The sequence below is a fragment of the Pteropus medius genome, unplaced genomic scaffold (genome assembly GCF_902729225.1).
Source record: "Pteropus medius unplaced genomic scaffold, Ma_sr-lr_union100, whole genome shotgun sequence".
In the NCBI taxonomy this organism is placed as follows: domain Eukaryota; kingdom Metazoa; phylum Chordata; class Mammalia; order Chiroptera; family Pteropodidae; genus Pteropus; species Pteropus medius.
Window position 1 is genome coordinate 9,993,395 of NW_024354502.1, and position 16,275 is coordinate 10,009,669.

The following is a 16,275-nucleotide window of genomic DNA, read 5'->3' on the forward strand; positions in this document are numbered from 1 at the left end:
AAAAAATCCGTTTCTTGAATTGTCGTTTCTGGAATTTTCTCTGTAGAAATTTTCAGTTGAGGAGACTTTCATGTAGATTTGGGTTTTCGGCCAGCCTTCCTTTACTCTTGCCCCTTGTTGACCCCATGTAGAAGAAGATCCCACACGTTAGTTAGAGAAGGCCAGAGACAGAGGATGCTATGGCTGTGTGTGGCTTTGGATCTGTAAGAGTGCTGCTTTCCCTCAGACTGAGAGGAGAGTAAGAAAGGTGCTAAATATGCCTCTCAGGTGTGCTGCTGATATTATCTGCCAGCTACGTATTCTTATCATTTTCTCTCCCAGAAGCGTCTTTATTCAGATGACTCGATTCTTCTCTCTCCTCTACAAGGTCATGGACGTACGAAGTGTTGGTAACTCCTTAAAACAGCATGTAGGAAAAGGAAAAACAATCTTAATCGTATTTAAACATACGCATGCACAAGTAGAATCATCAGCAATGTATGACCATCATGTCTACATAAAGGAGAGCTGGAATTTTGTTCTACCTGACCGTGTATTCTTAGGACCTAACAAGTACCTGGCTTCAGCCATTTCTCAAAAAGAAGTGTGTGGAATGTAGAATTGGAAAATTAATTCTCTTGATTTTATTTTCTGCATCATTAGCCATCTCTGCCTGATGGGGGATAAATTTGTCAATCTGAATGGGAGACATTTAAAAGGGCTATTTTAAAAAGAAAAGGCAAAAAAAAAAAAATCCTCCAAAAGTAGGAGTGACTACTAATGATAAAAATAATAGCTGCAGAGATTATCTTCAACTTTATTAATGTTTAGCTGTTCAAGACAGAGCACTGTCCTAGGTGCTTATTACTTAGAATATTTGATGACTCTTAGGGGACATGATTTCTGTCTTTTACAAACATAGCGTAAAGGAGAATGACAAAATATTTTAAAACTGTGTCATGCATGATAAACAATGAATGAAATAAGGTCTTTAGTGCTGTTCTTTCTCTTTAACAAGGCCAAGCTTGTTTTTAAAAAAGTGGGGCAGGGAACACTTCTATTCTGCCTCCCCTTGGCAACAGACTGCTTCTCTACACTCGACTGGGCTAAGGATGTTGATAACTTCAAATGAAATGCCTTGCAATGTTCAGTCAGGTTGCGTTATACAAAGTGAGACTAAGTCGGGGCTCTCAAGTCTGTTGCAGTTAAGAGAGAGATGAGGCACAGTTCTATGATTCTGTGGTCCCACAGCTGGGGACAGTATTTCTCTCACCTGCTCTGCTGCTTGCAGAAATTCCAAGTGCACCAAAAATGAGGTTCTGCAGTGCTTACCAAAGTGATAAATTTGTTTAGATGGGAGGTAACTTAATGGGTGAAATATTTCTCACCTACCTCCCACTCTCTACCCCTACACAAGCACGCTCCTCTTGAATTCTAGGTGTGAACACCTAGGTATTTCACTCTGACTCAACTTTCCATTCTCATATTTGATAAGATTGACACATATGAAATGCATTTGATAATATCCAACTCTTATGTTTTAAGCACATCTAAAATATTTTATAAGTAGATTAAGGAGATTAAAACAAAACTAAGAAAATACTTTTCTCTTACAAAAGAAATATAATTGAATCTCCTTAATAAATAGCTAACTTGTTGAGCATTTACTGTGTCTCTGGCACTGTTTCAACTGCATCTATTAACCCACATGAATACTCAACAGCAGCTCGAGCTTTAAAGATGGGGAGACATTTAAACAGCGAGAAATGAAGTAACGCCCAGAGTTGCACCCAGCAAAAGATGGAAACATAGTTTGAATACAGGTAGTCTGAATCCTAAATCTGATTATTAACTCCATGCCACACTGACTCCAAGGGAGTGAATCCAGAGTACTCCTGCTATATTTTAAAAAAGACACTCTTTACCTAAAATATATTGGAGCAGCCTTTATGGGAGCGGAAGTGCTGCTTAACTTAAGCAAGATACGCCTGTGGAAACCAGTGCTGTAATTTCAGGATTTTCCTTCTAACTAATGAAGGGCATTTTCTTTGCAAGAGAATTAAGCACAAAATTGTGCAAGGATTGAAACGCTCTGAAACCAGGATTACACCCACTTTGGCAAGCCGTATCAAGCACCCAGGGCAGAAGGAAAGAAAAGCAGGCTGGAGTGAATGGTTACACATTCAGATTTGAGCCTCTGCCACATATGTGGGTTAGTTTCCAAATGGACATTTACATTGCCTTTATGTGAATCAAGTTGGTGTTTATTTGCCAAACGTGTTATTTAAATCTAGGGAAAAGACAGCATGGCCCCAGGGAAATTTCACAATTATAACCTAACTAGGTTCCCCAACTTACTTCGGATAAAGGGGGCCCCAGAGTGTTTGATAAACACAGCCTCTAATAGTTCATTGATTTTCAGGAGGCAGCAGCCTCTACTTTTGCGGTAGGTCCCCACTGGGACTTGTGGACTAACACCCAGTGTTTGCTCTTGCTCTTAGTGAGATTTAGAAACGTACAGCACATTCCTGGTCTTGACTTGGGGGGAGGAAGAAAAAGGGGAGCCAGAGATTATCTTTGTGAAAAATCTAGCTTTTATTACATCACCTAAAGTAGCACAACCTGCTACACTAATGAAATCGTGTTCTTGGTTGAAAAGGGCAATTGTTAGCCTGACTTGGTGCTCGCTAAAAACATTCCCCAATCTTGTTAAATTATTGCTCTCATTTCAGATTTTTATGGCTGTGCAGCTTACCAGCCCTCATTTCTTTACGTTTCATTCATTTTCCTTGTATTGATGATTAATGGAGGATGTCGAATGTTAGAGTGAGCAGGCATCAGCAATTGCAAGATCATAATTAGTTTAGCTGACGAGGGCCTCTGATAGCACTTGCATCTGGATGGAAAAATTACCCTATAGGGAACTGGCTGCTCACCAGGTCTTTTTAGTGATACATTGTGAAACACCCGATGAATCAAATGCCCTTTCAATGCCAAGAAAGTGTTCCAGTCTTGAAGCCAAAATTATGTCTGCAGAAAGCTTTCCATTTGAAATGTATCAGAGTACAATTATAACCATTGTATTTTCTTGGCAAGGATACCACTGGTCTACAGTATGGAGTCAAGTTAAATAAATTGCCTAAATTTTATGAATCCCCAAAATTTCGACTTTCAGTGTTTGTAATTTTAAATTTATAATAAAATTGGGTTCCAGCAAGACTTTTTCCACTCCTTATCTAACATGCATATTTTATCATTAAAGGCTTTGCTTCCTAGAGAAACGAGAGTCGGGTTGCAATTCAGGCTGTCTTTTTTTTTTTTTTTTCTTGCAAGAGAATTCCATTTCCTGCCTGTTAGTATTTGTGCCTACAAACACAGCCCGACTTTTGTTTCAGTGAGAAGTTTAATGGAATCATTACTTGATAGCAAGAATGGAACAAGCCATACTAATTATCTACTTTTAAGTATTCTTAGATTATTTTTGAATCTGGTGATTTACAGAATTCCGCCCACTAATGTCAATTTGTATTCGGAAATGCTTGTGATTTCCAAGCCTGAGTCAAATAAAATAATGAAATAGCCATTGATGGGATTGTGTTGTATGGCTTGAGCAGGCACCTCGTAAGGGTTCTCATTAGTAAACTACACTTCTAGTTGGCTGAAGTTTCTTCTGGTTCTTTCAGCTTCAGGAAATACAGAGTGTTCCCTTTCGGATTTTGCAATTGCAAACCAAAGACCTGAATCGAGTGTCTTATATTCTCTTAAACATATGTTACATGAATGACATATAAAAAGGCACAAATCAGGTAATTTTAAATGGTTTACATCCTGCACTTATTCCAAGCTTGATGGTATTTTAAAGCTCAGGTGCCACGGGTTCCTCTTTTTCCAACGTATATTAAACATATTGCCATGTTCTGTCTTTTGACTTTTGTTTTGACACTTTTAAAAGGTATATTTTAGGGTTCAGCATTTAGGAGCCATCATTAAAGGCACAAAACCCAAAGTTCAAAAAGTTAAAGTTGTTTCTGTGAAAAGCCTTTGGTGTTGCACACACCTCATCCATCACTGTAGGGTTAATTATAATGAAAATCAGTGGTGCCTATTAAACACAATTGAACCTGACCTCATTATGGGCAGTGTGGTTTTATACTGTCATTGTTGCTAGTCTGAAGACAAAACTCCTGGGTTGATTTGGTCTAACTCCAGTGGTCATGTGACTCCCCTCTGACCTTATGTTTTTCCTGTTTCAGAGGCGTAGAGGCTCGGGTGTCTTTTGTGCCAATTGCTTGACCACGAAGACCTCTCTCTGGCGAAAGAATGCAAATGGTGGATATGTATGCAACGCGTGTGGCCTCTACCAGAAGCTTCACTCGGTAAGAACTTGTTAGGCTGTTTCACAAAAAGCTTTATAAAGCAGCCTGGTTCGTGGTGTGATAAGTACCATTCCCTAGTTTGCAGTGCCTGGCCCCCCAGAGTAGAGAATACTGTCACTTTGAGTGCACGTGTGATTTATGGCGAAATGGCCTTAGATGTTGTGGGGAGATACCTTTGAGATCATTCGTAATGCATTATGCTTCTTGTGATATAAAAGAGGATAATGATTGATTTCTGTGAACTTCACATAACAGATAGTTGAACGAAGTTATCAGAATTTGGTGAACTTAATTTAGGTAGAAAGGAGACACCTTCTTAAAAGTTCAAAAATACATAAAAAGTTGTTTCATTTTTAAAAAGAGGGCTCTCCCATGTTCAGCATAAAATATAGAACAGGGAAGGAATGCTTATTTTCCAGTTTGCCTTTGGAATTTGCAAGTGTCATCTTAGCTGCTTTGGAGGCTGGAGTTTGGGCACAGTGAGAAGACCAGTTCAGAACTAGGACCCGAAAATGCCAGGTGGATCTCTGCAGTGCTTTCAGTGCGTATTTAGTTGAAGTAACTAAGTGCCCCAATAGCACACATCAGAGTAAATTGCACAGGTGCTTTGTGTTTTAAGGTCTCCGGCTGGCTTCTCTCTGTGGCTCACAAGGGTATTTCCAGTAATTTCTTATCAAATTTTACTCAGAATCCTATACTAAAATTTAATCTTATAAATTTCCCCATCTGTACATGCATTTGACTTCCTAAAGGATATCTTTTTAGTTTAGAAAGTTTATCTGCTGACAAGGGCTGCCTTTAAAAATAGAAATACCCCACTTAGTAAATAGAAGTCTGTTTCCTCTTACTTTTTCATTTTGTTTAGTATTTTACCATAGCTCTTAGCACAGCCAATGAGTAGATTACAGATACAGGGAATACAATTTTAGACACACTGTCCTCATAAATGGACCATTGGAAGCACTCTTTGAAAAATGGATGCTGCCAACAATACTAATTGATGATAAACTGTAAAAACCTTAGTTATTAGCATGTAGCTAGTAGATTTTCCCCACCAGCCTCACACACCTTACTCTTTTTTAACCTTCACCACTTAAGCACAGCAATAAGCTTCCATTTAATGAGTACTGACATTAATGATTTTAACTGAACTCTGGCCAATCATAGGCCAGGAATTAATTAAACTATCGCTCTTCCAGCTTATGATAATTTAACAACTGTATCAAACTAAACTTTTTTCTTATAAGTTTTTAAATATTCATTTCTCCAGAGACAAGATGTTTTCCAGTTTTGAGTTTTTAATAAATTGGGAATTTAACTACGTAAAGGTTATGCTCACATTTCATGTCAAAGACTGCCACAAAAGTTAGGGAATTTAAAAAAGGTATTAACGCAGATCTCAGGTTTCTTTCTAAGATAGAGATTACTGCATATTTTTATAATGTGAGTATGAGTTCGTTATGCACTTCAACATTCTGAACAAAATAAATGAACATGGCATATCCATGGGGTGTGTCATTGTCATTCTGAAACCATTAATTGAACTGTCAATAACAAGTGCGTTATCTTTCTTTCCTTCAAAATACCTTTGTGACACTAGAAACATTCCAAAAAGGATTTATATTTGGATAGTGTTTAAAATATAAAGGTACTCTCTTGCTTTGAGATACATTCTTTCTAGGAATAACTCACAAATTACATATTGTATATATTACATTTTACATGGCGATTAGTTCCTGATTTTAGTAATCTTTTAGAAAAGTCAGATCCCAGCCCATTTAAAGATTCTTCTAAATTTTTAATCTGTAAATATACGTCAATTTATTAAACTTATTCTTTCAATTTTATAAATGAAAGTTAGAGCTCTTACAAGTAGACTTTTTATTATAGTCTCATCTGTGGATTTTAGTTATAAAATATAAACACCAATTGAACATATACATAAATACCAACTATAATACTTAAGCTGAATAAGATACTTAAGCTGAGGAAAAGTCAGCATTCAATTTAAGTACAGAGTACAAAGTTAGAATGACAGATCGGCTATTTCAACCAACACTCAAATGAGTTAAGATTTTCAACAGAAAAATACTTCACCTGTTAACAAGTTAAATCTTCCCTACTGAGTATAAAATATTATTAAAGGACGAGAAATAAAAGTGAAAGGTAAAAAACAAACAAACAAAAACTCATCAACAAGGCCTTGTTTACCTGATATCTTTCCTCAGAATTCATTTGGTCAGTTTGATTTTGTGTGTGTGTGTGCCTTGATATTTTATATTTTATATTCACATTTGCAGTTATTTAGAAGAATGTATGTATTAGTCAGTTTGGGCTGCTGTAACAAAATCCCATAGACTAGGTGGCTTAAACAACAGAAATTTATTTTCCCACAGTCTGGAGGCCAAGAGGTTGAGGTCAGAGGGCCAGCTTGGTTGGGTCCCAGTGAGAGCCGTCTTCCTGGCTTCTTACTGCATCCTCATTTAACCTGTTTACCTCCCAAAGACTGTTCTCTGTCCAGATACACCTACATTGTGGGTTAGAGATTCACCATATGCAGTGGGACAGAGGCGGTGGCGGAGACACAGTTCAGTCTGTAGCGATGGGTAAATTTTCTACAGTTATCATCAAACTCTATTTCCCATATTACTATGTTGACATCTTAGCACATGACTCAAAAGTTGAGAAATTTCAGAAAAATCACATTTCTTTACGTAACTTTCTACGCGGTTTTATCACTAAACGATGCATTTCCAAAATTTCTTATTTAATTTGGAAAAGCTGTTTGTAAGTAAGTTAAAGTTTCCGGTCCTCCCTACAAAGATGGGCATAATTTAATTAGGCTACAAGAGTACGCTTTGGTTTCTTCCTCTGGTCCTGCTTAGGGCAAAAAAAGAGGAGATTTAGCAGATCTATAACGTAAAGCCTATCCGTGCTTTGAACTTAAGCATGGTTTCTATTTGTGAGGAATTGTTAACGCATTTCTATGTATTTTTAATGTTTTCCTTTTATGTGTTGTGTGTGCGTTCTCTGCAGACTCCCAGGCCTTTAAACATCATCAAACAAAACAACGGTGAGCAGATTATTAGGAGAAGAACAAGAAAGCGCCTTAACCCAGAGGCACTTCAGGCCGAGCAGCTCAACAAACAGCAGAGAGGTGGCAGTGAGGAGCAGGTCAATGGAAGCCCGTTAGAGAGGAGGTCAGAAGACCATTTAACCGAAAGTCACCAGAGAGAAATTCCGCTCCCGAGCCTGAGCAAATACGAAGCTCAGGGTTCATTGACTAAAAGCCATTCTGCTCAGCAGCCAGTCCTGGTCAGCCAAACTCTGGATATTCACAAAAGGATGCAACCTTTGCACATTCAGATAAAAAGCCCTCAGGAAAGTACTGGAGACCCAGGAAATAGTTCATCCGTGTCTGAAGGGAAAGGAAGTTCTGAGAGAGGCAGTCCCATAGAAAAGTACATGAGACCTGCGAAACACCCAAATTATTCACCACCAGGCAGCCCTATTGAAAAGTACCAGTACCCCCTTTTCGGACTTCCGTTTGTACATAATGACTTCCAGAGTGAAGCTGATTGGCTGCGGTTCTGGAGTAAATACAAGCTCTCCGTTCCTGGGAACCCGCACTACTTGAGTCACGTGCCTGGCCTACCAAATCCTTGCCAAAACTATGTGCCTTATCCCACCTTCAATCTGCCTCCTCATTTTTCAGCTGTTGGATCAGACAATGACATTCCTCTAGATTTGGCGATCAAGCATTCCAGACCTGGGCCAACTGCAAACGGTGCCTCCAAGGAGAAAACGAAGGCACCGTCAAATGTAAAAAATGAAGGTCCCTTGAATGTAGTAAAAACAGAGAAAGTTGATAGAAGTACTCAAGATGAACTTTCAACTAAATGTGTGCACTGTGGCATTGTCTTTCTGGATGAAGTGATGTATGCTTTGCATATGAGTTGCCATGGTGACAGTGGGCCTTTCCAGTGCAGCATATGCCAGCATCTTTGCACGGACAAATATGACTTCACAACGCATATCCAGAGGGGCCTGCATAGGAACAATGCACAAGCAGAAAAAAATGGAAAACCTAAAGAGTAAAACCTTAGCACTTAGCACAATTAAATAGAAATAGGTTTTCTTGATGGGAATTCAATAGCTTGTAATGTCTTATGAAGACCTATTAAAAAAAAATACTTCATAGAGCCTGCCTTATCCAACATGAAATTCCCTTCTTTTATTATTCTTTCTTTTAATGAGTAGGTTACCAAGATTTTCAAAATGAGACAGATGGTCAGTGAGAAAAAAAAAAAAATGGAAGATGGCACGTAGTCATCATGTTCTAGAACCTAGTAAGCCAGAACCATCTCGGTGAATGTGCACGGTGGAAACGACCCAAGAGAAGTATCACCAGACCATAATTATTGTATTTGTAAAGAAAGAGGTCAAAGCTGTCTAGAATTTGGAAGGGTTTACACATTATGAGTCTAAAGCAGTACTGGGCTGGCCATTGGCCCATTTGTTCAGAAACCCATAAATTTTGGTCGCCTAAATTTAGAAGGTATCATGAAATCCTAGGCAGATGAGGAGAAATCTAATCTCCAGGGCAGTGAAAGGAAAATGGTGCCCCCGTTACATCAGTCTCCTCTCATTGACCATGTTTCAGATTTAGACCTAGAAATGTGAGCTGTGATTCGGCTTGGTGTGAAGTCAGCAAGAAAAGTGACAGATGGTGGCACATTGTTTTTGGCCAGCCCTGCCTGTACATACACATGCACACCCTCTCTGATTTTTTTGTCCTTTAGATGTTCACATACTCCTTTCGAAAGTAGTCCTTTTGTTTGCAATTTAGGTTCATTTTGTCCAAATATATATACGTTTTTAAAAACCAATGTCCTCAGTGCTTATGTAGTAATTTTATTTTAGCCAGGTATTTTCTTTCTTGTATGTGATGAACCAGTGTGGATTTGTTTTTTAAGACTCCTCTTGGTCACTAATCTCACTTGGCACGTTATAACTAAAGGGATCCCCTCAGTTCAAAAGAATAGATGGATACAAAAGTTTAGACCATGGGCTTAGTTTGTTTAGAACATACGGTTTTTCTCCACAAGGTAACCTGCTGTATTTATTTATTTTCTTTTGGTTAAATGTAATGTCCAAACTTTGTGGTCAGGCAGCATCTAAGGTTACATTACCACAAACTGACGGTATGTGTACCAATCCATCCCTTCATTAGATTTATACAGGTTTAGTTAAGTAGCATTAAATAGGATTCTTAGAAGTATGTCTTCATAGTACTTTTAATACTTAAGGCTTTGTAAAACTATCCATGAAGGGAAAGCTCCTCAGCATAACTGCTCAGGGAAATAGGGCTAAATAACTGAACATTAAATAATTGGTTAAAGGTGCTGTTAGTCGAGCCTCAATGCTTGCTACAAGGATGTATGTACAAGGACTGACTTTAATAATTTGCATTATATTGTCCCAACCAGTAGTTTATTTTTTGTCACGGAGATGTAGAAGATATTACAAGCTACTGGATGCACTGTCAGATTAACTTATTTCATTAAAGAAGTTGGGAGAACAAATAGGAAAAAAAAAACTTATTTTTCTAGTAAATATTAATGTATTACATTTCAAATAATGGTGCCTGACATATTGAATAATTATTTTCTACAGTGTACGTATGCAACAAAGATATTCCATCATGCATTAGAGTCAGTTCTGGCTCTGCCTAGCTGTTTACATTTGCAAATGTAGCAAACAAGGTAATGAAGCAACTATTTCTATTGCGGTAGATATCTTTTGTGTGTGTGTGTGTATGTGTGTGAGTGTGTATATGTGCATTAAAATTGTAAACGGTAACATGAAACAAATGAAAGTTCTTGATATAATGGTATGGAAAACAAGAAGGAAATGAAAATATTTTTATGCCTACTTAGGAAAAAAAGGGTAGCACTATTCATTCCAAGTACTTTTTTTTTTTTTTTAATTTTTAAGCTCTTAAGTCACATTGTTATGCTTAAAATGATACATATATATCCTTTTTATTGCTTTGTCTATGTTTCAGATGAAACATTTCAGAAATTATTTTGATAAGTGCTGCTGGAATCCGCAGCGCTGATGTTTTTATTGCATTCTGTAGTCGCATTTGCACTCCATTTTTACATTAATTCGCAGTTGCTTTGCATTGTTTTGTTTTGTTTGGGTTTTGTTTCTTTTTCACAATGCCAGGTCTTCGGTTCTTAAAGTTGGATGGCAGGTAGAGAGTTCAACCAGTTCCTGACTGTTGCAGTGGATGAAATGTCTTTCTGATGTCGTGTCGTCATTTCCATTCTTGCATTTTCGTTTTCATGTAAAAAAGAGAGAGACAGAGAAAGAAAGAAATCAGGACTAAGCCTTCTGCTCCAGTTTCATTTTTAAAGGGCTCTATTCTGATCTCACCTGTCCTGTAGCTCTGATATTCACATAAACCGAAATAAAGAAATGGAATGAGGAGCTTTGATATTCAAATTATGTGACCATGATTTATCTTTCTTAAGAATTTAAAGAATGCATCTCAGATGTACAGGCAGACTTGAGAGGTGGCAATTAAACATACAAAAAAGATTTTCCAAATAATAACACAATATTTAATTTTCTTAGAAGAAAAGACTAGCAACAAAGTGTGCTCTGGCAATCCTCAAGCAACATTATATGTGGACTGCTCAAACAGCAAAATACCAGAAGTTTGGCTAAGTTGGGCAATTTTTACAAGTATGACTTTCGGGGCAAAACGACTCCATCAGCAACTTCTTCAGTGTGTCAGACACAAACAGGTTGTTCACTTTTGGCATGTGTGCCTTTTTATTTTCATCTGACATGTTTTTCTCAGACAGACTTGGTAGTAATGTTTAGCATTGGGAAATACATATCATTAACCTTGGAATATTTATGGTCAGTCTACTTTCAGTAGAATATTCTTGGATAGCATTGACACTTAGATCTTATTCCATATTCCTTTATTATTGATTATTTTATTTTCATTTTTGTTATACATAGTTTGATGGAGAAGAGGTTGAGCTTTTTTGAAAAGATGAAAATTTATCATAACACTAAAATACCCCTTGTATGTTCCATCTTTCAAAATATATTACAAAAATGGTTAGTTGTTATTTTTATTTTATTTGGTTTTAAGATGTGTGAGTCATTTTGTTGTCTTAAGCTGTAATTTTTAAATGAGCTATTTAGGGACTTAATTTTTTTTTTTTTTTTGAGAATTTTCAGGATGATTTAGGAATTTCCCCTTTGGAAAAGACTTCCCCTATAATGAAAACTGTATGCCAGGTAAAATTGTATGCCATTTAAAAACCGTCTTTGAAAATTACTTGTCTACATTCTGAATCAAGCTTTAGATCAATCAATCTTTGAGCCAGGACCAGCTCATACATTCTCATTCTCCTTTTCTCACTCTTCCTCCCTTCCTCTCTCACCCATCTATTCATAATGTTGTTGGGGATAGAAAAAGCATAAAGAGCCAGCCCATCTCACAAAGTTGTGGATCGAGAGACACGACACGACTCTTAAGTATATGAGCAAAGGATGGAGCTCTAAACGTTAACACATTAACTCTCTAGTTAAAAAGAGAAAGAGTCTGCCCATTCTTTCTACATGACATATTGAGATGTTCTTTTAAAAAGTCAGTTTTAAGATAGTGATGTTTTGTTCTAAACTGTTCTCTTTTAGTAAAGGTAGATTTTAGAAAGCAAGCATGGGGATTCTTTTCTAAGACAATAAATGACAAGAAAAAAGTGATTATCTTTGACAGCTCTTTGTTGAAGCCTGTGGTAGCACATTATGTTTATGATTGCACATGTGCACATAATTATGATCCAATGCAAATACAGCTCCAAAAATATTAAATGTATATATATATTTTGAAATGCCTGAGGATATACGTTTTCTTAATAAATTGAAGAGTATCAATACTGCTATTAAAATAATTGTTAGCCTCCTGCTGTGTGGCTGCCAAACATCACGAGGTGACGTGTCTTGAGACCTCGAACTCCCTGCCTGTTTAGTTAGTGAACATGAATGCAGTTCTCAAGGGGGAACGGCTGTCATCCCGCAGTGGAAGTGTGGAGGAAAGAAGCTGGCTTTCAGCTTCCACATTGTGTGCCAGCCTTTGGCCTAAGTTTACACAAGCTCACAGCTTCCTGTCTTTGGGTCAAGGGCCATGGCAAAAAACGCAAGGTGTCTTTGGTGAGCAAGTAGGTGAAGACTTGCTGACTGTCCTAGATCACAGGAGAAAATGGAGGCATCGAAATCAACCCGAATAGGAAACTAAATGTGCTAACCAAAGGTAGGTACTATTAGGTGGAATTCCATCAGCAAGCAACTGTAAATGGGAAGAGGATAGAATGACGTGCATCGAGACCTTGAAGGGCTGTGTTATTTTCCCAAAGAAAGACTTGGCCAAGGGCAGAAGGCATGTCTTCTTTGAAGAGCACTTCCTCTTGGTTTTCCAATTACCGTTCCATAGACGGTGGACTCAACGTGTTCCTGGTGGCGGTGCAATTGTTTAGAAAGCATCCTCGGTTAATCGCAGTAATTAAGACCTCCGGAAGATGCTAGGGCAAAAGTGTGTCAAGTCAGGGATGAAGAAAATGTGAAACTCAACATTGATCCACACACGGAAACTGGATAACGTATGCTCACGTGTTGTTCTCTTGAATGGAAAGGTAGAGCTGTAAGCTTCACTCCATCCTACACCAGAGTAAAAGCAGGAGTAACTTTCCATGGAAATAACATTTAGCCTTCATCAGAGAAAACGATCCTTCAAGATCCATAAGTCCCAAAACTGTATTCTGATTTTACCCCTGGTTGTTTTTCATTATGTGTCCTGCAGCAAATCACTTTTTCTTTTTGTGCCTCAGGTTCCTCACCTGTAAAATGGAAAAAATATATATATTAATAATAATATTAATAATAATAATAATAATGGTAATATAGTACTTGTTTGTAAAGCACTTTGAGACCCTTGGTTGAAAGGCACCACGAGAGTGCCAAGTATTATTATATGGCTAAGGGGCTTATTTAAACTCTCAGTTCCCAAGGGCCAAGAAAGGTTGGGGTCATTTTCGTTAGAAATGAGCTGTAAATATCATAACTAGACAGCCTATAATGTTGGCTATGAAGAGGCAAAACTATTACAAGGCTGATAAAATCATAGTTTCTTAATGGCTACCAACAAGGCAAATATCACAAAAAGAAATGCCAAATTCCTTAGGGTGGACAATTTGACTATGTGGACAATTTGGGGGGTGGGAAGGGAATGGGAAACATCTCAAAATGCCAATGTAAAATTAACTTACAGCAATATTCACCAGCAGAAAATGTCTTTCATATGGAATGATTTCATGTTGCTAAGAAAAAATTCAATTTGTAGTCCTGATTTGAATATTAGAATGTTGGCTATAATAGTTCTGTTCTTACAACACATGGATTTTTTTTTGTTTTGTTTTATTTAATTTTGTTTTCATAGTGCATGTTCATTTCTACTCACAAACATGTTCTTGGTGTATTTCTTATGCAAACAGTCTTCAGGCAGCAAAGATGTCTGTTACATCTAAACTTGAATAATAAAGTTTTACCACCAGTTATACGTAATGGCGTTGGTATGGTTTATACGGATTCACTTCCATCCATGTAGCAATATTAGATACACACCATTGTAATATATAGACAGGCTCTAATGAGTTGAGATGGTGAAATCGCCATTAAAAAAAATAAGACTAAGATCGAAAAGCCTGGACTCTCTCAACTTGTTTTATTTTGCTTTGCTTTTTTTTTCCCTTTAACCAACCAATCTCGTATTGATAGATTGTGTGTAAAAAATTATACTAGTTCCTTTAGGAAGATTACCAATAAAAAATTTGTGTTCGTTTCAAAAACATTTATTGAGTATCCAATATTGAGTGTTGAGTATTGGGTAATGATTATGTTGCAATATGTGAAATCTCCAGCTTTTGAAGTTTAACCTTGATTCCATTCAGTATACCCATATGAATAAGATGCGAGGGTCCTGGTAAACCATCTTAAGAAGTTTATATTAATAATATGGCATGCCTTGTTTGTTTGCTTAAAATGAAATTAATTAGAGGAGGTTTCCTGAAGGGTGATTTTGAAAGAGGGAAGAGGCAGAAGAAATCCAGATAGGAGAAAGGACCTGAGAACACTCACCCAAGTGTCTTTAATCAGCAGGAAAAGTACAAAAAGTTCAGGACGTAAAGTATATAAATAACTCATTGCTTCAGAAGATTTGTTTTGAAAATTTTAAATTAATTAGGATCTACCCTCGCACAATCTTCACTTCTCATTTTTGCGAACCTAACTTAACAAATCCTTTATTTTTTCTAGCTCTTTCTTCCTTGTTTTGAAAACAGCAGAGTAGAGTCTTTGAGGGGCTTTCATAATGATAATGCGCTGTTTAAAAGCTGGAGGCAACATTCTCTAGATAACGTGTGTGGTAATAGCCCGTAATGTGATTTCTTTTCCTTATTTAGAATTTGATTCTTCCATCAGGGACCACTTTTCAGATAGAGGTGGATGGACTTTGTTCTCATCCAGGACTGTAGAATCCCTTTCAAGGAGAAATATGTGGCTATCAGCCATTTACCATTGGAGGAGAGAGGAATGAGTCAGCACTGTCACCCTCCCCTCACCTTTTGGTCTCCCATCTCTGTGCGGGTAGAGCAGGATTCAGAAACTCAGTTGAACAGAGGAGCAGGCAAGCAGCTTGTGTGGGTGAAGCCAGCTGGTGGAGACTTTGGGAACTGGAAAGTGTATAAAGGTAGCCTTTCTTCGGTTCTAAGGATATTGCCAAGCCGACTCGTGTTCCCTGATTTTCAGTTTTCAAGGAAAACTGGACAAAGGGAATTTTCTATGAAATCTCATTTTTAATGTCGGTGACTGACTTGCCTTTTTTTTTTTTTTTTTTAATACTGCAAGCCAAGCAAATCACTTGTTCAGAATAAATTCTACCCATAGACTGGCAGTGTGACCCCTGGAGCTTGAACAATAGTGAACTCTCGTAACTGGCAGGGAAGAAATTGGTCGAAGGGCTGAGGTTAGCTGTGGTTCCTCTGGGTTTTGTCTCAGGTCCCAGTGCATCTCCAGTTTTGCCAGGAAACCCAAAAGCACGGCAGCAGCAGCAGCACCTGCCTGATTCTTTCTGAGCCAAATTTGCTTAAGACGAAAAGCGTTTGCACGGAAGAGAAGCCCTGTTTTTCGAGCATACTGCTAATTCCTTTGTACTTTTGTTCTCCATCTTTGTAACCCCGAGTACAATTTTTTTTAACATACTGGTATGAACTAAAAAAAAACCAAAACTCAAAAACTATTAAAAGTTGCAAAAGTTAATATCCAGTCAAGATGTCCTCTCCATGCCATATTTTATAGTGACACTAATGGGTAGAAAAGTAAAGCATAACAGTAGATGGGAAAAGAGGGACTTTTTCTGTTGACCATTTTAATGAATAATTCAAAGAATTTTTAAAAATAGAAATAAGTAATTTTTATAATGAAATTTTATTGCTAATTTTATACCCTTCAATATATACAGGATGTTAGTAATCTGAAAGTCATCTTTCATAAATGTTACGGTATTTATTTTGAATATATTACATCAGTTCACAACCTGTTCCTCCAACTTCCTGCTCACTAACAACAGCAAATAATTAACAAATATTAACTTTTTTCTTCAGGTAAGCTATAGAGACTGGGATGGCAGGGGTTATTAGAGAGAAAATATAATAGAAACCGTTTAAATTATTTCTATAAATAGAAAGTGAATTTCCAAGTTAAAACTGCATGAGCACTAAACTGTAAGTAATTTCCCAGGAATATTTATGAACTGAAAATCCACAAATACATCAGACTTTTT

The 16,275-nt window shown here is 37.3% G+C and overlaps 1 protein-coding gene across 8 annotated transcripts in view; it reads left to right on the forward strand.

Annotated features, from left to right (window-relative positions):
• Window positions 1–14,000, forward strand: part of TRPS1 (transcriptional repressor GATA binding 1) — a 233,596-nt gene extending 219,596 nt beyond the window's left edge. For all 8 annotated transcript variants that reach the window (XM_039853820.1, XM_039853824.1, XM_039853818.1 and 5 more), the window contains 2 exons: window positions 4,233–4,355; window positions 7,392–14,000. In XM_039853820.1, the coding sequence (XP_039709754.1) occupies window positions 4,233–4,355; window positions 7,392–8,453 (1,185 nt within the window). In that variant the 3' untranslated portion in view covers window positions 8,454–14,000. The remainder of the gene's footprint in view (window positions 1–4,232; window positions 4,356–7,391) is intronic.
• The last annotated feature ends 2,275 nt before the right edge of the window (window positions 14,001–16,275 follow it).